The 24,272-nt window shown below is 44.2% G+C and overlaps 1 protein-coding gene and 1 long non-coding RNA gene across 9 annotated transcripts in view; both read left to right on the top strand.

Annotated features, from left to right (window-relative positions):
• LOC124017795 (dedicator of cytokinesis protein 7-like) overlaps nucleotides 1–13,691 on the top strand; it is a 54,478-nt gene extending 40,787 nt beyond the window's left edge. For 7 of the 8 annotated variants that reach the window (XM_046333008.1, XM_046333006.1, XM_046333007.1 and 4 more), the window contains 15 exons: nucleotides 655–781; nucleotides 879–960; nucleotides 1,126–1,355; nucleotides 1,476–1,630; nucleotides 2,007–2,266; nucleotides 2,616–2,808; nucleotides 2,900–3,043; nucleotides 3,275–3,421; nucleotides 9,459–9,584; nucleotides 9,742–9,831; nucleotides 10,001–10,237; nucleotides 10,412–10,555; nucleotides 10,639–10,745; nucleotides 11,061–11,240; nucleotides 12,173–13,690. In XM_046333008.1, the coding sequence (XP_046188964.1) occupies nucleotides 655–781; nucleotides 879–960; nucleotides 1,126–1,355; nucleotides 1,476–1,630; nucleotides 2,007–2,266; nucleotides 2,616–2,808; nucleotides 2,900–3,043; nucleotides 3,275–3,421; nucleotides 9,459–9,584; nucleotides 9,742–9,831; nucleotides 10,001–10,237; nucleotides 10,412–10,555; nucleotides 10,639–10,745; nucleotides 11,061–11,240; nucleotides 12,173–12,215 (2,265 nt within the window). In that variant the 3' untranslated portion in view covers nucleotides 12,216–13,690. Of the gene's footprint in view, nucleotides 1–654; nucleotides 782–878; nucleotides 961–1,125; nucleotides 1,356–1,475; nucleotides 1,631–2,006; nucleotides 2,267–2,615; nucleotides 2,809–2,899; nucleotides 3,044–3,274; nucleotides 3,422–9,458; nucleotides 9,585–9,741; nucleotides 9,832–10,000; nucleotides 10,238–10,411; nucleotides 10,556–10,638; nucleotides 10,746–11,060; nucleotides 11,241–12,172 lie in introns of all 8 variants that reach the window. The other variant, XM_046333001.1, reaches the window with a different exon arrangement.
• Nucleotides 13,692–17,524: 3,833 nt separating this feature from the next.
• LOC124017794 overlaps nucleotides 17,525–24,272 on the top strand; it is a 17,171-nt gene continuing 10,423 nt past the window's right edge. Inside the window, exon 1 of the long non-coding RNA XR_006835526.1 lies at nucleotides 17,525–17,635. This is a non-coding gene — a long non-coding RNA (uncharacterized LOC124017794). The remainder of the gene's footprint in view (nucleotides 17,636–24,272) is intronic.

The raw sequence follows: 24,272 nt of genomic DNA, 5'->3' as shown, positions 1-24,272 counted from the left end.
AGTACAAGGTAGGCACCACTTCTGTCCCCCCTCGCTGATCAGACCTGCTGCACCTCTCAGTGTCCTGCTTCAAGTACAAGGTAGGCACCACTTCTGTCCCCCCTCGCTGATCAGACCTGCTGCGCCTCTCGGTGTCCTGCTTCGAGTACAAGGTAGGCACCACTTCTGTCCCCCCTCGCTGATCAGACCTGCTGCGCTTCTCGGTGTCCTGCTTCGAGTACAAGGTAGGCACCACTTCTGTCCCCCCGCGCTGATCAGACCTGCTGCACCTCTCGGTGTCCTGCTTCGAGTACAAGGTAGGCACCACTTCTGTCCCCCCGCGCTGATCAGACCTGCTGCACCTCTCGGTGTCCTGCTTCGAGTACAAGGTAGGCACCACTTCTGTCCCCCCGCGCTGATCAGACCTGCTGCACCTCTCGGTGTCCTGCTTCGAGTACAAGGTAGGCACCACTTCTGTCCCCCCGCGCTGATCAGACCTGCTGCACCTCTCGGTGTCCTGCTTCGATTACAAGGTAGGCACCACTTCTGTCCCCCCTCACTGATCAGACCTGCTGCACCTCTCGTCCTTCACATGTTACCCCTGTTGGACTCTCAGACCTGAATACCTCCTATTATAGCCGTTCTGACCGTTCCATCTCTGATTGGTTGTCCCAGGGGAAGAAGGCTCTGGAGCGTATCAACAGCCTGACGTTTAAGAAGTCTCAGGACATGAAGGCCCGTCTAGAGGAGGCCATACTGGGAACCATCGGAGCCCGACAGGAGATGGTCCGTCGCTGCAGAGGTACCAGCACCGGATGGGCCTTCATAGTTTGAGATTTTCTACATGCAATGTTCCTTTGTGGTTGTTACAAGTGTCCGTATGCTTTGTTTTTGTTCAGAGCGGAGTCCATATGGCAATGAGAATGTCAGATGGCGGAAGAACGTCACTCACTGGAGACAGAACACAGACCGAGTCGACAAGTAGGTCCCCGCCATATGCACAGATTAATGCCGAGGGTAGACCAATGACTCGATAGAACTTGTCATCAACGGTCTGTGTTCAGTATTTGTGTAGACACATTGTATAGTGAAGTTTGTACGGATTTGTGTGTGTCTGAGGGATTGTAAAACCCTGTTTGGTTGCAGAACTAAGGCGGAGACGGAGCAGGAGTCCGTGGTGGATGGAAACCTGGCCACTGAAGCCTCTCTGGTCGTCCTGGACACGCTGGAGATCATAGTGAAGACGGTGCTGGTATCAGAGCTGAAGGAGAGTGTTTTGGGCGGGGTGTTGAGAGTCCTCCTCCACAGCATGGCAGGGAGTCAGAGTGCCCTCTTCCTGCAGCACTGCTTCACTACACAGAGGGGACTGGTCTTCAAGTGTGTGTGTGTGTGTGTGTGCCCGTATGTTAGTTACACACACAGTTACATGTCTTTGTGTGTGTGTCTGTATGTTAGTTACACACACAGTTACATGTGTGTGTGTGTCCTGTGTGTGTAGTTCCCAGAGATGCTGTTTGAGGAGGACACAGAGCTGTGTGCTGACCTGTGTCTGCGTCTGCTCCGCCACTGCAGCAGCAGTGTGGGCTCTGTCCGGAGTCAAGCCTCCGCCTCCCTCTACCTGCTGATGAGACAGAACTTTGAGATCGGCAACGTGAGTCTCACTCATACAGAAGCTCGTCATAGCCTGGAAAGACAAAACTGCATTCACATTCCGTTTACCTGTTTTGAAGTGAAACAATAGTGAAATGAAGCGTGAATTCAGTTTGGATTTCCAGGCTAAGATCTAACCACAATAATACAAATCAAATCCAGTATATTTGTCCTGTGCAGAGGATACAGGTGGTGTATACGTTATAATGAAATGCTTACTTGCAGTTTCACCTGTCAACAATGCAACAGCAATAAGAATAGAAGTAAAGATTGTTCCAGTTCAGTCTCAACACCATCAACTGACATGTTGTGCAATTCTGTATTGGTCACATCCCTTCTGTAGTCTTGAATATTGACTCATCCGCTCTCTGGTGTAGAACTTTGCCCGGGTGAAGATGCAGGTCACCATGTCCCTGTCCTCCCTGGTGGGGACATCTCAGAACTTCAACGAGGAGCACCTCCGACGTTCCCTAAAAACCATCCTGACCTACGCAGAGGAGGACCTGGAGCTACGGGACTCCCCGTTCCCAGAACAGGTCCAGGATCTGGTCTTCAATCTGCACATGATTCTGACTGACACAGTCAAGATGAAGGAGCACCAGCAGGACCCTGAGATGCTCATTGATCTCATGTACAGGTATTACACATACAACAGCTGTCTCATCGGCACAACCACTTTCTCTCAAACACATTCACATCCACAAACTGAGTAAGGGAAATCCATTGTGAAAGGGGGATACCAATGCCTTCAACTGAAATGTGTCTTCCACATTTAACACAAGCCCTCTGAATCAGAGAGGTGCTCAGGGGCAGAACGACAGATTTTTACCTTGTCAGCTCGGGGATTTGATCCAGCAACCTTTCGGGTTACTGGCCCAGCGCTCTAACCACTAGGCTACCTGCCGCCTCGGCTTGGATTGCATTAGTTATGTACCGCCTTGATTTTCTGTCTGTCTCCCTCCCCACCTCCTTTCTCCCCCCCTCAGGATTGCTAAGGGCTACCAGAACTCCCCTGACCTGCGCCTGACGTGGCTGCAGAACATGGCGGGGAAGCACTCTGAGAGAGGGAACCACGCCGAGGCAGCCCACTGCCTGGTGCACAGCGCCGCCCTGGTGGCAGAGTACCTCAACATGCTGGAGGACTGCCGCTACCTGCCCATTGGCTGTGTCACCTTCCAGGTCAGGAGTGTGTGTTTTCCTGTCCATTATAGTATACCTCAAAACCTCAGCTGAGTCTTTTCCTGACTGCCATGTCCCTTACCTGCTGTAGCACATCTCGTCTAATGTTCTGGAGGAGTCAGCGGTGTCTGATGACATCCTGTCCCCGGAGGAGGAGGGTATCTGTGCGGGGAAGTACTTCAGCGAGTTGGGGCTGGTGGGGCTGCTGGAGCAAGCTGCAACCTCCTTCCACATGGTATTACTCAGATTCTCTTTACATTGAGATGTCCTTAAATACGTGATGAATAACTTTTGAATCTCTCTCTTTGAGTGGGCGCCCTACACATCAGATTGCCTTACCACTTAGTAAATAGTCAGAGCTATATGTTCACATTGAGAAAACCAGGTTTTGGTCATGTATATATGAATTGTAGTATGCTGTAGGTAGACTGTCCTCTCGCTGTTTCATACTGTATCTCCCCGGCAGGCTTCCATGTATGAGGCCATCAACGAGGTGTATAAGATCCTACTCCCGGTCCACGAGGCCAACAGAGACTTCAAGAAGCTGGCTACTGTCCATGGAAAGTTGCAGGACACCTTTAACAAAATCTACAACCAGAGTTCTGGATGGGAGGTAAAGTAAATTTAAATATGCTGTTTGTTTGTGTTACTTAACGGATATTGAGTTTATTTAAGCAATAAGGCACACGGGGGTGTGGTATATGGCCGATGTACAGTTGAAGTGGGAAGTTTACATACATCTTAGTCAAATACATTTTAACTCAGTTTTTCACAATTCCTGACATGTAATCCGAGTAAACATTCCCTGTTTTCAGTCAGTTAGGATCACCACATTATTTTAAGAATGTGAAATGTTAGAAGTAGAGCGAGTGATTAATTTCAGCTTTTATTTATTTCATCACATTCTCAGTGAGTCATAAGTTTACATACATTCAATTATTATTTGGGAGCTTTGCCTTTAACTTCCACAAGCTTCCCACAATAAGTTGGGTGAATTTCGGCCCATTCCTCCTGACAGAGCTGGTGTAACTGAGTCAGGTTTGTATGCCTCCTTGCTCACACACACTTCTTCAGTTCATCCAACAAATGTTCTATGGGATTGAGGTCAGGGCTTTGTGATAGCCACTCCAATACCTTGACTTTGTTGTCCTTAAGCCATTTTGCCACAACTTTGGAAGTATGCTTGGGGTCATTGTCCATTTGGAAGACCCATTTGCGACCAAGCTTTAACTTCCTCACTGATTTCTTGAGATGTTGCTTCAATATATCCACATAATGTTCCTTCCTCATGATGTCTTCTATTTTGTGAAGTGCACCAGTCCTGCAGCAAAGTACCCCCACAACATGATGCTGCCACCCCCGTGCTTCACGGTTGGGATGGTGTTCTTCAGCTTACAAGCCTCCCCCTTTTCCCTCCAAACATAACAATGGTTGTGATGGCCAAACAGTTATATTCTTGTTTCATCAGCCCAAAGGACATTTCTCCAAAAAGTACGATCTTTGTCCTCTTGTGCAGTTGCAAACTGTAGTCTGGCTTTTTTTATGGCGGTTTTGGAGTAGTGGTTTCTTCCTTGCTGAGCGGCCTTTCAGGTTATGTCGATATAGAACTCGTTTTACTGTGGATATAGATACTTTTGCACCTGTTTCCTCCAGAATCTTCCCACGGTACTTTGCTGCTGTTCTGGGATTGATTAGCACTTTTCGCTCCAATGTACTTTCATCTCTAGGAGACAGAAAGCATCTCCTTCCTGAGCGGTATGACGGATGCGTGGTCCCATGGTGTTTATACTTGCGTACTATTGTTTGTACAGATGAACGTGGTACCTTCAGGCGTTTGGAAATTTCTCCCAAGGATTAACCAGACTTGTGGAGGTCTAAATATCTGAGGTCTTGGCTGATTTTCCCATGATGTCAAGCAAAGAGGCACTTATTTTGAAGGTAGGCCTTAAAATACAGTGCCTTGCAAAAGTATTCGCCCCCCCCCCCCTTGAACTTTGCGACCTTTTGCCACATTGTGACATTTCAGGCTTCAAACATAAAGATATAAAATTATTTTTTTGTGAAGAATCAACAACAAGTGGGACACAATCATGAAGTGGAACGACATTTATTGGATTTTTCAATCTTTTTTAACAAATCAAAAACTGAAAAATTGGTTGTGCAAAATTATTCAGCCCCCTTAAGTTAATACTTTGTGGTATTCATTTTCACAAAGTCTGCTGCCTCAGTTTGTATGATGGTAATTTGCGTATACTCCAAGATGTTATGAAGAGTGATCAGATTAATTGCAATTCATTGCAAAGTCCCTCTTTTCCATGCAAATTAACTGAATCCCCCAAAAACATTTATACTGCATTCAGCCCTGCCACAAAAGGACCAGATGACATCATGTCAGTGATTCTCTCGTTAACACGGGTGTGAGTGTTGACTAGGACAAGGCTGGAGATCACTCTGTCATGCTGATTGAGTTCGAATAACAGACTGGAAGCTTCAAAAGGAGGGTGGTGCTGTCAACCATGGTTACCTGCAAGGAAACACGTGCCGTCGTCATTGCTTTGCACAAAAAGGGCTTCACAGGCAAGGATATTGCTTCCAGTAAGATTACACCTAAATCAACCATTTATCGGATCATCAAGAACTTCAAGGAGAGTGTTTAATTGTTGTAAAGAAGACTTCAGGGCGCCCAAGGAAGTCCAGCAAGCGGCAGGACCGTCTCCTAAAGTTGATTCAGCTGCGGGATCGGGGCACCACCAGTACAGAGCTTGCTCAGGAATGGCAGCATGCAGGTGTGAGTGCATCTTCACGCACAGTGAGGCGAAGACTTTTGGAGAATGGCCTGGTGTCAAGAAGGGCAGCAAAGAAGCCATTTCTCTCCAGGAAAAACATCAGGGACAGACTGATATTCTGCAAAAGGTACAGGGATTGGACTGCTGAGGACTGGGGTAATGTCATTTTCTCTGATGAATCACCTTTCCGATTGTTTGGGGCATCTGGAAAAAAGCTTGTCCGGAGAAGACAAGGTGAGCGCTACCATCAGTCCTGTGTCATGCCAACAGTAAAGCATCCTGAGACCATTCATGTGTGGGGTTGCTTCTCAGCCAAGGGTGTGGGCTCACTCACAATTCTGCCTAAGAACACAGCCATGAATAAAGAGTGGTACCAACACATCCTCCGTGAGCAACTTCTCCCAACCATCCAGGAACAGTTTGGTGACGAACAATGCCTTTTCCAGCATGATGGAGCACCTTGCCATAAGGCAAAAGTGATAACTAAGAGGCTCAGGGAAAACAACATGGATATTTTGGGTCCATGGCCAGGAAACTCCCCAGACTTTAATCCCATTGAGAACTTGTGGTCAATCCTCAGGAGGTGGGTGGACAAACAAAAACCCACAAATTGTGACAAACTCCAAGCATTGATTATGCAAGAATGGGCTGCCATCAGTCAGGATGTGGCCCAGAAGTTAATTGACAGCATGCCAGGGTGGATTGCAGGGGTCTTGAAAAAGACCCTACAAATATAGTCAACACTGCAAATATTGACAATTTGCATCAACTTCATGTAATTGTCAATAAAAGCCTTTGACACTTATGAAATGCTTGTAATTATAGTTCAGCATTCCATAGTAACTTCTGACAAAAATATCTAAAGACACTGAAGCAGCAAACTTTGTGGAAATTAATATTTTTGTCATTCTCAAAACTTTTGGCCACGACTGTATGTAAACTTTTGACCCACTGGAATTGTGATACAGTGAATTATAAGTGAAATAATCTGTTTGTAAACAATTGTTGGAAAAATGACTTGTGTCGTTCACAAAGTAGATGTCCTAACTGACTTGCCAAAACTATAATTTGTTAACAAGAAATTTGTGGAGTGGTTGAAAAATGAGTTTTCATGAGTCCAACCTAAGTGTATGTAAACTTCCGACTTCAACTGTACCATGGCTAAGGGCTGTTCTTATGCGCGATGCATAGCAGAGTGCCTTGGTACAGCCCTTAGCCGTGGTATATTGGCCATATAGCACAAACTCGGAGATGCCTTATTGCTATTATAATCTAGTTACCAACATAATTAAAGCAGTAAAGATAAATGTTTTGTCATACCCATGGTATTCGGTCTGATATACCACAGCTGTCAGCCAATCAGCATTCAGGGCTCAAACCAGCCAATTTATAAATGCATTTAAAGAATATTTTCTTTATCTTTCCCGTGGATTCCCTGCCTTTCCTGTCCTATCTGGATGATGTTTCCTAACTGGTAAGTGAAATGTTATAAAACTCTCCCCAACACTTATTCAAACCACAGTATTGCATTCACACTTTCACACACTTAACCAATACATAGTTGTGTAAAACAGTTGCACAAGATTGACTGGCTCCAACTCTCTGGGGTGTATTTACTGGTTGCTGTGGTAGCATATGGTTTCAATGTTTTAACTAGGGCTCTAAGTTTTAAACATGTCATTGGTAGCACTGATGTTCCCAACTTAAAAAATGTAGGAGCAGCAGAAAATATGATTTTATATATATATATATATATTATATATATATATATATATATATATATATATATATATATATATATATATATATATTAAATAACTAAATAAATAAATGTATTGAGATAGACTATATGAATTCTGTCTACTTCTGAAGCACATGTTGTGCCCTAGAAATGAATATGTAACCCTTTAAATATGTGTTTATTATTATAGTTTTTTTATACAAATACTTTTCATTGAATTTAAAAAGTCATTTGTGGAATATTAGGTTTCTACATTGTGTAAAAGCACTTTTCCGACTGAGATGCATTGAAAATTGTACACCGTCTCTTTAAGAGTGTCAAGGTTGATGAGAACATGCAAGACATCTCAGTGAAATGGGTTAGAAACAAGCAGCTGTCGCTGTATTAGTGGTGCAAGCATGATGCTAATAAATATGTGCTTGGGAACAATGGTACAGCAAAGCCTTGTCATTACAAAAATTATTATTTAAAAAATGATAATAATAATACACTTCCTTCAGAAAGTATTCAGACCCCTTCACGTTGTCCACATTTTGTTACAGCCTTATTCTAAAATGGATTAAATAAATAAACCCCCCCCCGAAATCTACACACAATACCCCATAATAACAAAGCAAAAAACTGTTTATTTTTATTTTTAATGTTTGCTAATTTATACAAAATCCAAAACAGATGCCTTATTCACACAAGTATTCAAACCCTTTGCTATGAGACTTGAAATAGAGATCAGATGCATCCTGTTTCTATTGATCATCCTTGATGTTTCTACAACTTGATTGGAGTCCACCTCTGGTAAATTCAATTGATTGGACATGATTTGGAAAGGCACACACCTGTCTATATAAGGTCCCACAGTTGACAGTGCATGTCAGAACAAAAATCAAGCCAAGAGGTCGAAGGAATTTCCTGTAGAGCTCCGAGAGAGGATTGTGTCGAGGCACAGATCTGGGGAAGGGTACCAAAACATTTCTGCAGCATTGAAGGTCCCCAAGAACAACGTGGCCTCCATCATTCTTAAACAGAAGAAGTTTGGAACCACCAATACTCTTCTTAGAGCTGGCCGCCCTGCCAAACTGAGCATTAGGGGGAGAAGGGCCTTGGTCAGGGAGGCGACCAAGAACCCGATGGTCACTCTAACAGAGCTCCAGAGTTCCTCTGTGGAGATGGTTGACCTTCTGGAAGGTCCTCCCATCTCTGCAGCACGCCACTTTATTGTAGAGTGGCCAGATGGAAGCCACTCCTCAGTAAAATCCACATGACCGCCTGTGTGGAGTTTGCAGAAGGGCACTTGAAGACTCTCAGACCATGAGAAACAAGATTCTCTTAGACTGGGGTGAAGGTTCACCTTTAAACAGGCCACGACCATAACCACACAACCAAGACAATGCAGGAGTGGCTTTGGGACAAGTCTCAATGTCCTTGAGTGGCCCAGCCAGAGCCCAGAGTTGAACCTGATCGAACATCTCTGGAGAGACCTGAAAATAACTGTGCTGCGACACTCCCCATCCAAACTGACAGAGCTTGAGAGGATCTGCAGAGAAGAATGGGAGAGACTCCCCTAATACAGCTGTGCCAAGCTTGTACCGTCATACACAAGAAGTCTCAAGGCTGTAAACACTGCCAAACGTGCTTCAACAAAGTACTGGGTAAAGGGTCTGAATACTTATGTAAGTATCATATTTCTGAATTTTTACTTTTAATAATTTAGCAACATATTCTAAAACCCTTTTTTGCTTTGGCATTATGGGGTATTGTATGTAGATTTATGAAGGGAACAAGAAAATGTAATACATTACAGCCTTATTCTATAATTTAACAAAATGTGGAAAAAGTCAAGGGGTCTGAATACTTTACGAAGACAGTCCCAAATTAAAATGCCAAGTCGCACTACAAAATATTTTGTTGCGTGTGGTGGCACTTTAGAGCCCTGGTTGTAACATGTCAATTTAGGACAACTTAGACCAACATAACATGTCAATTTAGGACAACTTAGACCAACGTAACATGTCAATTTAGGACAATTTAGACTAAGTGACTCTGAAAGTAATCTCTTTATTCTGTTTTCCTGTTCTTCGGCCCTCCCCCCTCTCACTGTCTTCCATGCCCCTCTCTATAGTGTGTAGAGGATGTTTGGGACCTACTTCCGGGTGGGCTTCTACGGCTGTCGCTTTGGGGACCTGGATGAGCAGGAGTTTGTGTACAAGGAGCCCTCTATCACCAAGCTGGCTGAGATCTCCTACAGATTAGAGGTACGGTCAGAGGAGAATAACGAGGAGGACGTTAATAATCATTAATATAGCACCCAAAGACATCAGTGATCCTTTCTGAAACTCACTGGATCATTGCAGAGTTGTGTGTTATAAGCTGATACCAGTCTTTTTTGAATGACTCTCTCATCTTGTTCAGGAGTTCTATGCTGAGCGGTTTGGAGATGATGTGGTGGAGATTATCAAGGACTCCAACCATGTGGACAAGAACAAGCTGGACCCCAATAAGGTAAAAGGCCCAAAGTCTCAGAAAGAGAAATTACTGAAGGTTTGTGTTTTAGTTTTTACTTGGGGATGTGAGGAATGACCCTTAGTACTGATCTATGTGTTGTATATCTGCGTGGCTCTCAGGCCTACCTCCAGTGCTTATGCATGTGTTTTATATCTATGTCTGTCAGGCCTACCTCCAGATCACCTATGTGGAGCCCTTCTTCGACACCTACGAGCTGAAGGAGAGGATCACCTACTTCGACAAGAACTACAACCTGCGCACCTTCATGTACTGCACCCCCTTCACCCTGGACGGGCGCGCCCACGGGGACCTGCACGAGCAGTACAAACGCAAGTCCATCCTCACCACGTCCCACGCTTTCCCCTACATCAAGACACGCATCAACGTCATCCACAAAGAGGAGGTGTGTCACTGTGTACATGTATGACTAGTGTGAAACATGGTGAACAGTGAAATGATTTATATTTAGCAGTGTTTTTCCAGGTGCTCATAGAGCTTTACAGTACATAACACTATCTTAATCCACTAGCAGTGAGGCAGTGCACATGATCATGTCACTGTCCCCTCTTCTCTCCAGATCATCCTGGTGCCCATGGAGGTGGCTATAGAGGACATGCAGAAGAAGACCCAGGAGCTGGCCTTTGCTACCCACCAGGAGCCTGCCGACGCCAAGATGCTGCAGATGGTGCTGCAGGGCTCCGTGGGCACCACTGTCAACCAGGTACTGTGTGTTGTTTAATATCCCTTTGTGTGTTTGACATGCTGGATCGTGTACGTAACGGTCTCTCTTGCTCTTGCGCTCAGGGCCCTCTGGAGGTGGCCCAGGTCTTTCTCTCTGACATTCCTGATGACCCCAAGCTGTACCGTCATCACAACAAACTACGCCTCTGCTTTAAGGACTTCACTAAGAGGTGATAACACCTTACAAAGTCTGTACATGGACTCTACAGTCTGACGCGCATGCACACACACACATTTCAATAACCCAGTGAACAGACTTTGACTCCCCGCGCGTGTGTGTGTGTGTGTGTGTGTGTGTGTGTGTGTGTGTGTGTGTGTGTGTGTGTGTGTGTGTGTGTGTGTGTGTGTGTGTGTGTGTGTGTGTGTGTGTGTGTGTGTGTGTGTGTGTGTGTGTGTGTGTGTGTGTGTGTGTGTGTGTGCGTGTGTGCACGTGTGCACGTGTGCACGTGTGCACGTGTGTGTCTGGGTGCATTCCTCTCCTGCAGGTGTGAGGATGCCTTGAGGAAGAACAAGACTCTGATTGGTCCAGACCAGAAAGAGTACCACAAGGAAATGGAGAGGAACTACAATAAGCTGAAAGAGTCTCTGGGACCTCTCATCACCCGCAAGATCCCCCAGCTCTACAGGACACTGCCGGCTGCAGGGCTTCAGTCTGCTACACAAAGGTTACAAATCAAATCTTATTGGTCACGTGCACATATTTAGTAGATGTTATTGCTGGTGTAGCGAAATGCTTGTGTTTCTAGCTCCAACAGTGCAGTAATATCTTAACAATACATACAAATCTAAAAGTAATAGAATGGAATTAATAAATATGTAAATATTAGGACGAGCAATGTCAGTGGCATTGACTAAAATACAGTAGAATAGAATACAGTATATACATATAAAATGAGTAAAGCATTATGTTAACATTATTAACATAACCAGTGATTCCATGTCTATGTACAAGAAACTGGATTCCCACACTTATGAACATGCATGGACACACACACTCATAATACACAGACATACCACACACACACACACACACACACACACACACACACACACACACACACACACACACACACACACAATATGAGCGCATCCAACTCTACAGGGCACTGACATCTACAGTCTACACAATAGTAACTGGACACCGTCTAACACACACACACAGATGCAAACACACACGCTGTGAGCTAATCCATTTGAACACCCCACTGCCAGCCTCTGCTTTGAAAAACACCGTAGAAACTCGACACTTTACATACTCGTAGTCACACAAACATGCATCACGCCCCACTGAGTGCCACTAGTAGGACCCCTTCATCCACACACAATGCAGCTGCTGCTTCAATCATCTCAGCAGATCTGTTTTGTAAACCATTGTTGGTTGGTTTCTGACTGGGTGTTTTTGGAGCCAGCTGCGTGTCTTATATGAGGGCTGGATGATTTCCAATCACAGCCAGATACAGCACAGCCACACCTGCCAGAACACAAAATGACATACACCAAATCAGCAATTAAGAGGCTCCGTCATCCACACATTACAAAACCCTCATCCAGATAGCAGCATTTTAATCTGTCTTTTCATCTTTTTATGTCTTCACAGAAATTCCTTCAGTAGGTCCAGTCTCCGCAGGGGGGACTGTTGAGGCACAGCAGACCTCGTCAACAGAGAAGAAACCGAGAGCTTGAGACATACTTTTGATTTCAACTGGTCCCCACCCCCCCGTCAACAGTCTATCCTCAACACTCACACCATCCTTCTCCATCTCTCTAGCTTGTTATTCCAACCCCCCCCCCCCCCCTCCCCAGTGTCAGGCCAAACCATCTCTCTCCCACCTCACTCATTTCTTGTCGTCCTCTCCTGCTCTGCTCTACCTCCCCCCGTTCTCTCTGTCTCTCACACTCCTATAGGAAAAGCTGCCTCTGTTTATACTGGAAGTTTGTCTGCACTGTAAACAGTCATTTGGACCATCTCTCTCGTTCTCCTGGGCATTTACATAGACCAGCTTTCAGGAGGAGTCTCTCTGCATTGAGGAGGAGCCAGAATGATGCCTCTCCCTCACTGTTCATCTCCGCTCAGTTTAATTGTAGCTTTTCCTGAACTGGAGAATCCAAAACCGCTCCTAGGCGCTTCCCTAATTGTGTGTTTGTTTTGGGCCACGTTTGAATGTGTGCGCTTGGAAGTTTGTGTTTGAGTCTTGCCCCGACTGCACAGGATATAGGCTTCTTTCCATTTGCTTGTGTGTGTGTGATGTTTGCTGTGGACGGGCCTGGGTGGTTACACTGTGTGGTTTAGCAGGCCTGTTCCCTGTGTTTCGTGGCCTTAGTGAATTTGTGTGTGATTATTTTGGTGGGGGACCAGTTGCTGCCAGACGTAGTCATTAAATGTTCCCGGGGAAGTCGTTCTGTAACCAACGATCCTCATACCAAATAACTGACATTCTTTCACTACTGACTTCTCCCTTTCATACACCCTGTATCAGGACAGGAATTCATTATGAAAAAGTATGACATTAAGATCATTAAAGGCCCATCTGCTCTAGATGAACATACAATGGACACATTGTAGGTTGGAGAGATGTGGCTTTGGGAAGAGAGGGAGCCTTACAAATGGTCTCTGACACTGTGAAATGTTGTTTTTCCTGCACTGACCAAAAACACTGTCGCATCACTGATGTTCACATGGTGAGCACTGCCAAACAGGCAGTGACATTCACTCTCTCCCCCCCTCTCCCTCTCTCACTCTGTGCTGACAAACACTTCACATGTTCTGGAAGGAATCTTCAACCCTGTGGTTGGTGGAAACATGTAATGTAGGTATTTTTAACTACTGTATTGGACTGTGTCTCCTTTATTGTATTGCACTATACTGTATTCACACTGCCGCACCTACGTACCAACGTCTGTAACTACTGTATTTCCTCTGTTTATTGTATTTTCACGAGGCTTGTCTAAAACTGCATTTTTATCGATCAGGAAAATAACTACTCTTTTTTTATTTATTCACTTCTTTTTTTTTGTACTGCTCTGTATTAAAATGTTATTTCAATATAAACAGTGCTTTTTTTCAGTGCTGATTGATATACAATGTATTGGGAAAGTATTCAGACCCCTTGACTTTTTCCATCATTTGTTATGCTACAGCCTTGTTCTAAAATAGATTAAATCCCCTCATCAACCTATACACAATACCTCATAATGACAAAGAAAAAAAATGTTTTTAGAAATTTTTGCAAATTTATACAACAAAAAAAACTGAAATATTACATTTACGTAAGTATTCAGACCCTTTACTCAGTCTTTGTTGAGGCACCTTTGGCAGAAATCACAGTCTTGAGTCTTCTTGGGTATGACGGTACAAGCTTGGCACACCTGCAGATCCTCTCAAGCTCTGTCAATTTGGATGGGGAGCGTTGCTGCACAGTTATTACCAGGTCTCTCCAGAGATGTTAGATCGGGTTCAAATTCTAGCTCTGGCTGGGCCACTCAAGAACATTGAGACTTGTCCCGTAGCCACTCTTGCGTTGTCCTGTTGGAAGGTGAACCCTCGCCTCAGTCTGATGTCCTAACCTGTTTCAGAGCACTTTTCATCATGGATATCTCTGTACTTTATTCTGTTCATCTTTCCCTCAATCCTGACTAGTCTCCCAGTCCCTGCCACTGAAAAACATCCCACAGCATGATGCTTCCACCACCATGCTTCCCCTTAGTGATGGTGCCAGGTTTCCTCCAGATGTGATGCTTGATATTAAGGCTAAAGAGTAAACTCTTGGTTTCATCAAACCAGAGCATCTTGTTTCCCATGGTCTTGAGTCTTTAGGTGCCATTTGGCAAACTCCAAGCGGGCTGTCAAGTGGCTTTTACTGAAGAGTGGCTTCCTTCTGGCCACTTTACCATAAAGGCCTGATTAGTGGAGTGCTGCAGAGATGGTTGTTCTTCTGGAAAGTTCCCCTATCTCGACAGAGGAACCCTGGAGCTCTGTCAGAGTGACCATTGGGTTCTTGATAACCTCCCCGACCAAGGCCCTTCTCTTCCGATTGCTCAGTTTTGCCTTGGTGGTTACAAACATCTTCCATTTAAGAATGATGGAGATCACTGTGTTCTTGGGGACCTTCAATGCTGCGGACATTTTTGTACCCTTCCGCAGATCTGTGCCCCGACACAATCCTCTCTCGGAGCTCTACGGACAATTCCTTTGACCTCATGATTTGGTTTTTGCTCTGACAAGCACTGTCAACTGGGGGACCTTTACAGTTGAAGTCGGAGGTTTACATACACCACAAATTTCTTGTAAACAAACTATAGTTTTGGAAAGTCGGTTAGGACATCTACTATGTGCATGACACAAGTAATCACAATTCCAGTGGGTCAGAAGTTGACATACACTATGTTGACTGTGCCTTTAAACAACTTGGAAAATTCCAGAAATTTATGTAATGGCTTTAGATGCTTCTGGTTGACTAATTGTCATCATTTAAGTCAATTGGAGGTGTACCTGTGGGTTTATTTCAATGCCTACCTTCAAACTCAGTGCCTCTTTGCTTGGCATCATGGGAAAATCAAAAGAAATCAGACAATACCTCAGGGGGAAAAAATGTAGACCTCCACAAGTCTGGTTTATCCTTGGGAGCAATTTCCAAATGCCTGAAGGTACCACGTTCATCTGTACAAACAATAGTACGCAAATATAAACACCATGGGACCACGCAGCCGTCATTCTGTCTCCTAGAGATGGACGTACTTTGGTGCGAAAAGGGCTAATCAATCGCAGAACAACAGCAAAGGATCTTGTGAAGATGCTGGTGGAAACCGGTACAAAGTATCTATATCTACAGGAAAACGAGTCCAATATCGACATATTCTGAAAGGCCCCAAACCAAGGAAGAAGCTGCCATAAAAAAGCCAGACTACATGGGGACAAAGATTGTACTTTTTGTAGAAATGTCCTCTGGTCTGATGAAACAAAAATAGATCAGTTTGGTCATAATGACCATCGTTATGTTTGGAGGAGAAAGGGGAGGCTTGCAAGCCGAAGAACACCATCCCAACTTTGAAGCACGGGGCTGGCATCATCATGTTGTGGGGGTGCACTTCACAAAATAGAAGCCATCATGAGGATGGAACATTATGTGGATATATTGAAGCAAATCTCAAGACATCAGTCAGGGTCTTCTGAATGGACAATGACCCCAAGCATACTTCCAAAGTTGTGGCAAAATGGCTTAAGGACATCAAAGTCAAGGTATTGGAGAGGCCTTCACAAAGCCCTGACCTCAATCCTATAGAAAATGTGTGGGCAAAACTAAAAGAGCGTGTGCGAGAAAGGAGGCCGACAAACCTGACTCAGTTACACCAGCTCTTGTCAGGAAGAATGGGCCAAAATTTTCCCAATTTATTGTGGGAAGCTTGTGGAAGACTACCCGAAACATTTGACCCAAGTTAAACATTTTAAAGGCAATGCTACCAAATACTAATTGAGTGCATGTAAACTTCTCACCCACTGGGAATGTGATGAAAGAAGTAAAAGCTGAAATAAATCATTCTCTTTACTATTAATCTGACATTTCACATTCTTAAAATAAAGTGGTGATCCTAACTGACCTAAAACAGGGAATCTTTACTAGTATTAAATGTCAGGAATTGTGAAACTGATTTTAAATGTATTTGGCTAAGATGTATGTAAACTTCCGACTTCAACTGTAAATCATGTCCAATCAAATGTAATTTACCACAGGTGGACTCCAAGTTGTAGAAACATCTCAAGGATGATCAATGGAAACCGGATGCAGCAGAGCTCATAGCAAAGGGTCTGAATATCAATGGAAATAATGTATTTCTGTTTTTTATTTTAAATACATTTGCAAACATTTCTAATCCTGTTTTCGCTTTGTTATTGGGCATTGAGTGTTGATTAATTAGGAATTTTATTTGATCCATTTTAGAATAAGGCTGTCAAGGGGTTTGAGTACTTTCCGAATGCACTGTACTGTATATACCCTTGAGAGGGTTAATCATTCAGACACATGGTTTTACTGCCCTGGGAATATGAGTCCCTGGACTGGATTCAGTCAGCAGGGGAAATATTTAACCAACTAAATGATTCAAACACCTTTGTTTAATAATTGATAGGCTATAGGCCTGTAGTACATTGTTATTAATGCAGATGGGTATCTCATTTTTATGTGTATCGATATATGGCATATTATTGCTTTATTAAAACATTTTGAGAAGAGATGTAACGTTCCATTTCGAATGGATTATGAATAGGCTGTGGGTGGATTATCCTGGAGCAACTGAACGGGTATAGTCATCTGGCTCTCAGGACGCATCTTTGCAGACATGAACCAACCTAATTCTTGGCCAGACGATGCCGAGCAGACCCCTCAGATCTCAATTTGAACCTGATGTCGGCTCAAGACTGATTATGCGCCCTTTTCTGTTATTTTTCATCGTGCAATTAATATCCTGTGCCGGTGTGCCTGACATTGGCAGATAAACATCATGGCTACAAAGTAAACGCCAATCGTATGGATGTAGTTATTGATGTGTTACACACTATACAGTACCACTTCAATACAAACACACCCACCCTTTTTAGGCATTATTCAATTAGTGATATAGCAGTGGTGTATCCATTCTCTGTAAAACAGTAACCACATTTGCGTCCCTCAATCGACTATTTAGTCTTCTGTAAAACACGGTGAGATTCCAGGGGAGACTAGAGTATGACGTCATGTTACGCGGACCATAAAAAGAATGGAAAGCAAGAGCAATGCTGACGTACTTTAGGTCACTCTTGCATTAGGCTATATTTCTATAAGTCACACTGAGCCATTAATACGACGACTCTCTTATTATAACTCTTACATTTTACCATTTTGAATGAATATGCAGAGATGTCTGAGTGGGATGGGGTTTCCAGCCTAAGGTACTATTCTGGTCTAAGGCGCTCCTGGCCCTTTAAGAGCGGAGGGAGGGGGTTCTGAACCGCCTGGCTGCGGTGTTTTTGTCTCCATGTCAGTGAGCGCTCCTGGCCCTAGACGTCTGAACGGATTTATAAGGATAGGTAAGTACAACAGCCTTTTGATAAGATAAAACATTCTTAATTCCCAGCCGCCTGTATGTTAACATTTGCTCAATTAATAAGTCCAAAATGGTGTCTTGCGTAAAATTTCTTTTGTCCTATCCTTTCCCCGGTTTGTGTCTTACTTCTAGAAGTAACGGGTCTCTTATTGCTCATTCTTTATCTATTTAACTGCGTTATGTTTGTATGAATTGGTGTGCACTTTACCCTGAATATTACTATAAGTATTAATGGCCTAATGAGTGGTTTTGTTCTCGTGCATAGTAGGCTATTTGGCTGTGCATCATTGGCGATAATGCGCTCCTCGAGGGAACGCACACATTGCATTGGGTCCTGACGCGTGTGATTTCGCTGAGACGTTCTGTGTTAATAGGTCATTCATGTTGGCTGAATTTTATTGACAGCTGAGAGAGCGGTCTCACATTTTCACTGAGGTTATTGTTAAAATTGGAGAGGAGATCTTTAGTTAATATTTGCGTTCTGGAACATTTTGGAAACTTGCCACCCTCACTCTTTTGGCTAAACTTTTACAAATTAGGAACTTCAACTAAAACGTTTTTCGAGCAGGTTCTTTCTTCAATCAAAGTTAGTTTTGAAGTTGAATGCCTGAATACTTTTAAAGATTATTCCCTCATTAAAAGAACCCCGTGATTGCCGTTACTCCAGGGAGAGGGTGGGTCCCTTCCATTCTTCCACTTTTCATTAGCCTACTTCCAGATGTTCATCACTTTCTCATTGCTGCTCTGCCCTTAACTTTGGTCTGGTTTAACCGCCCGTCCGTGACTGGTGGTCAGTTCAGTGAACGGATGTCTGCCTCAAAAGCTATAGGGCCTAAGGGAGTGATGCCTCAACAAAAATGTGAATTCATTCTATTGGTTTTTCCTCCTCTAGAAGAAGCAGTGTCTGGAAGAACATTTAACGCCTGTAGGCTTAATAGCCTACTAATGATGTTCACGGTTTGTCTATTGGTCATTATTGTTGAACTTTGGGGAAGATGGATACAATCCAAGTGTCTTTTTGTGGAAATAGGCCAGGCTCGATAGGTCCATATAATTGTATGGGGTCCTTTTGATCAATCATTGATCATTTGATAGCAGTCTGCTTTCACACAGACTATGACGACTTTATAGGTGACCGACACCGGTCTCATAGGTGTCCTAGAATGTAAGGTGCCCGGTTGGAGTTATCCCATGCTCGTGCCAGCAGCAGCGGGGATGGAATGCGTAGTCTGTCTCACCGACCACATTCCCGATTACAACGTTTGGAACGAGGGGCGCTGTAGTGGAATTCCAAATGGAGGAATGCAAGGTTATAAAGCCCATTTGTAGCGGTGGACCACACGCTGGGCATTTTAAATGATTTAGCTAGACTAATGGAATTACGCCATTAACCTGCATGAAGCTTCATGTCCGTGATTGTCTGGATTTATTATAATTTGCGAGCAGGTCATAGAGGGCCAGACTGTTCCCTTACTGACACCCCTCTGTTCAGCTGAAAGCATGGTTACACACATGAGCAATTAATTTAGAGTTGCCTATCATCTTGAATCAGGTAGTGGAATATAATTACAGACGCTCTGTGAGTTAATGCGTGTAGCCCAGCGTCTGTGAGTTAATGCCTGTAGCCCAGCGTCTGTGAGTTAATGCGTGTAGCCCAGCGTCTGTGAGTTAATGCGTGTAGCCCAGCGTCTGTGAGTTAATGCGTGTAGCCCAGCGTCTGTGAGTTAATGCGTGTAGCCCGTCAAGTTATATTTCACTCTGCCATTTTACAGTTCATGTCTTCTTGTGGAGTCTGGAAACTAAGTCCTATCACATCAGTCAATGAACAATTGTTACTGATTCAGTGAGCAGAAATCCTTCTACTTCTGCACAGAAAGGAATGTTATACTTGAGCCTTATACTACTGCCATAGAAAGTGTAATAGGCTACAGCTCAAATACAAGTTTGGACGTAATGTATAGTTTTATGCAAATTTCACCCAAACATACGTTTCTTGTTTTGGTGGGGAAATGAATCACAGTTTGTGCACCTTTTTATTGATAGAATATCAATATTTTTTTTCCATGAATATGAGAGAAACTTATCACCAAACATCATTATTTAACTGTTTTGGTGAAGCCTGTAGGCTACAGTTCCTTGCTTATGACTGTGCTAATCACTCGTTGCTGTGGAGAGGTGCAGATGTGTTTAGCTATAGCAGGGGATGATTACAGAGGTCGGATATTAGAACAGGGCCAGATTGGGGGATTTGGCTGTTGAGGGTTAATACCCCTGCTTATTTATCCAGACCTACGGCCAGAGACAAATCCTTTCATGTTTTCAGTCAACATATTCCTTCATCATGCATGTGGAGTCCAAGGAAGCATGAAATCATTATCTGCTGGACTAATCTCTGGAGTAATCCTTCTTAATCCATGAATCGTTCTGAAAGGGAAGATAGATTTTTCTATTCACTGACTCGCAACAACCTACTAATACCTTGTTGTGTGTTTGTGTATACCTGCCATGTCTATAGGGGTGGTTCAAGTCCTGCTTGTTGTTATCTCATTTACTTCACTCGTTGAGTTAGTCAGGAAACAATCAATGAGGATCTCGGTGAACGGATCACTTAGACACATCATCAGGGCTCCAGTGCTTGACTACTTCCTTCCGTTGCCCCACTGTGCGTCATGTGACCACCACTGACTGGCTCCACTGACCTGAGGTTTTAACCCCAAAACTGCTGTGAGTCTGACCAGCTTTCCCCTGCCTGACCGGACTAACAGCTCTGCTCTGGTCTTCGTCTCTGTCTCCCCTGAACCTTCCCCAAATCCTTCCAGAACACTGCCTCTCTGGCCTCCATCAACCCTTATCCCTCTACCTCCCCCTCTGCACAGGAATTCTCCCTCTCTCTCTTTCTCTCTCTCTGTTTCTCACTCGCTGTCTCTCCCATTCCTTCCAACCCTCTCTCTCACTCACTCACTCACTCACTCACTCACTCACTCACTCACTCACTCACTCACTCACTCACTCACTCACTCACTCACTCACTCACTCACTCACTCACTCACTCACTCACACTCACACACTCTCACATATGTTTTTTCTTCTTTTGTTTCTGTTGTAATTCCTGCCTCTAGGCCCCACCCTTAGCCAGGCAGTTTCCTTTTGGAGGGGTCAATACAATGACCAATGGCAGCTGTGATGCTGATGTTTATTCTTCTCCTGTTCCAGACGTAATGTGAGCAGGCAGGCAGGACTGAGGCCAGGTCAAGCAGTAAGGCCACTCCCTGGCTGTATGGGCCAGACTATTTCTGCAGAATGCCTTCTTTCTCTGCATACCCTACTCCTCCTTAATGTTAAAAACAGTCGTCCCATTTGCTTGCAGTAACAGGGAATAGGCTACATAGCTTGCCTGGGTTAAGGCTACACTGGCATTTTCAACCTCTCCCTGACCCAGTCTGTAATATCCACATGTTTCAAGCAGCCCAACATAGTCCCTGTGCCCAAGAATGCCAAGGTAACCTGTCTAAATGACTATTAACCAGTAACACTCACATCTGTAGCCAAGAAATGCTTTGAAAGGCTGATCATGTCTCACATCAACACCATCATCCCAGACACCCTGGACCCACTCCAATTCACATACCACCCCAACAGATCCACACATGACACTATCTCTATTGTACTCCACACTGCCCTCTCCCACCTGGATAAGAGAATGCTGTTCATTGACTACAGCTCTGCATTCAAAACACCATAGTGCCCTCCAAGCTCATCACTGAGCTCAGGACCCTGTGACTTAAAACCTCCCTCTGCAACTGAATACTGGAAGGGCTGCCCCCAGATGGTAAGGACAGGCAACAACACATCTGCCACGCTGATCCTCAACACAGGGGCTCTTCAGGGGTGTGTGCTTAGTCCCCCCTGCACTCCCTGTTCACCCACAACTGTGTGGCCGCGCACAACTCCAACACCATCTATATGTTTACTGACTACACGACGGTGGCAGGCCTGATTATTGACGACGACGACGAGACTGCCTATAGGAAGGAGTTCAGAAACCTGGCAGTGTGGTGCCAGGACAACCTCTCCCTCAAAGTCAGCAAGACAAAGGAGCTGATCGTAGACTACAGGAAACAGAGGGCCGAGCATGCCCCCATTCACATCGATGGGGCTGTAGTGGAGCGGGTCAAGAGCTCAAGTTCCTCAGTATCCACATCACTAAGGATCTATCATGGTTCAAAAACATCAACACAGTCATGAAGCGAGTACGACAACACCTCTTCCCCCTCAGGAGGCTGAAAAGATCTTCAAAAAGTTATACAGCTGCACCATTGAGAGCATCTTGACTGGCTGCATCACAGCTTGGTATGGCAACTGCTTGGCATCCGATCGCAAAGCTGGGCCATAGTGCAGACGGCCCAGTGCATCACTGGGGCCGAGCTCCCTGTCATCCAGGACTACTATGCCAGGCGGAGTCAGAGGAAGACCTTAAAAATTGTCCAAGACTCCAGCCACACAAGTCATAGACTGTTTTCTCTGCTACCCACACGGCACCGATACACCAAGTCTGGAAACAATAGGACCTGAATAGATTCTAACCCCAGGCCATAAGACTTCTAAACAGATTCTAACCCCAGGCCATAAGACTTCTAAACAGATTCTAACCCCAGGCCATAAGACTTCTAAACAGATTCTAACCCCAGGCCATAAGACTTCTAAACAGATTCTAACCCCAGGCCATAAGACTTCTAAACAGATTCTAACCCCAGGCCATAAGACTTCAAAACAGATTCTAACCCCAGGCCATAAGACTTCTAAACAGATTCTAACCCCAGGCCATAAGACTTCTAAACAGATTCTAACCCCAGGCCATAAGACTTCTAAACCGATTCTAACCCCAGGCCATAAGACTTCTAAACAGATTCTAACCCCAGGCCATAAGACTTCTAAACAGATTCTAACCCCAGGCCATAAGACTTCTAAACAGATTCTAACCCCAGGCCATAAGACTTCTAAACAGATTCTAACCCCAGGCCATAAGACTTCTAAACAGATTCTAACCCCAGGCCATAAGACTTCTAAACAGATTCTAGCCCCAGGCCATAAGACTTCTAAACAGATTCTAACCCCAGGCCATAAGACTTCTAAACAGATTCTAACCCCAGGCCATAAGACTTCTAAACAGATTCTAACCCCAGGCCATAAGACTTCTAAACAGATTCTAACCCCAGGCCATAAGACTTCTAAACAGATTCTAACCCCAGGCCATAAGACTTCTAAACAGATTCTAACCCCAGGCCATAAGACTTCTAAACAGATTCTAACCCCAGGCCATAAGACTTCTAAACAGATTCTAACCCCAGGCCATAAGACTTCTAAACAGATTCTAACCCCAGGCCATAAGACTTCTAAACAGATTCTAACCCCAGGCCATAAGACTTCTAAACAGATTCTAACCCCAGGCCATAAGACTTCTAAACAGATTCTAACCCCAGGCCATAAGACTTCTAAACAGATTCTAACCCCAGGCCATAAGACTTCTAAACAGATTCTAACCCCAGGCCATAAGACTTCTAAACAGATTCTAACCCCAGGCCATAAGACTTCTAAACAGATTCTAACCCCAGGCCATAAGACTTCTAAACAGATTCTAACCCCAGGCCATAAGACTTCTAAACAGATTCTAACCCCAGGCCATAAGACTTCTAAACAGATTCTAACCCCAGGCCATAAGACTTCTAAACAGATTCTAACCCCAGGCCATAAAGACTTCTAAACAGATTCTAACCCCAGGCCATAAGACTTCTAAACAGATTCTAACCCCAGGCCATAAGACTTCTAAACAGATTCTAACCCCAGGCCATAAGACTTCTAAACAGATTCTAAATAAGACTTCTAAACAGATTCTAACCCCAGGCCATAAGACTTCTAAACAGATTCTAACCCCAGGCCATAAGACTTCTAAACAGATTCTAACCCCAGGCCATAAGACTTCTAAATACTGACTTTAATAGTTAATCAAATATCTACCTCGACTGTCTGCATTGACCCTTTTTGCATTAACTTTTTGTTACTCATCACATACGCTGCTGCTACTGTTTATTATCTATCCTGTTGCCGAGTCACTTTATCCCTAGTTATATGTACTAGCTCAATGACCTCGTACCCCTGCACAATGACTCAGTACTGGCACCCCGTGTGTATATATTATGGCTAAGTTATCGTTACTCATTGTGTATTTATTGTGACTTTTATTATTATCTGTTATTATTTCTCTATTTTCCCTCGGCACTGTTGGGAAATGCCCGTAAGTAGGCGTTTCACTGTTCATCAACACCTGTTGTTTACCAAGCATTTGACAAATAACATTTGATTTGAAAAATGTGACTTCACTGTTCCTAGTTCAGATCCACTATTAGTTATTCAGAAGAACATCGCCCTCACAGTCATTTGTTATACCCCGGTCATACAAGAGCATCTGTTCTCCTCATGCACATGTGGAAGTCTTATTTTTCATGCGAATGATGCATGACATTTGCTCTAGAAAGAGTGGTTTACTTGTAAAGTACCCACATGGTGATAAATGGCTGCCATCTTTGCCACTTCTGAGTAGAGACCAGAAGTTCATTGGTCAT

This window comes from Oncorhynchus gorbuscha, unplaced genomic scaffold (genome assembly GCF_021184085.1).
Source record: "Oncorhynchus gorbuscha isolate QuinsamMale2020 ecotype Even-year unplaced genomic scaffold, OgorEven_v1.0 Un_scaffold_33:::fragment_2:::debris, whole genome shotgun sequence".
Taxonomy (NCBI): Eukaryota; Metazoa; Chordata; class Actinopteri; order Salmoniformes; family Salmonidae; genus Oncorhynchus; species Oncorhynchus gorbuscha.
The sequence above is the reverse complement of the archived record's forward strand: the minus strand, read 5'-3'. Positions and strand labels throughout refer to the sequence as shown.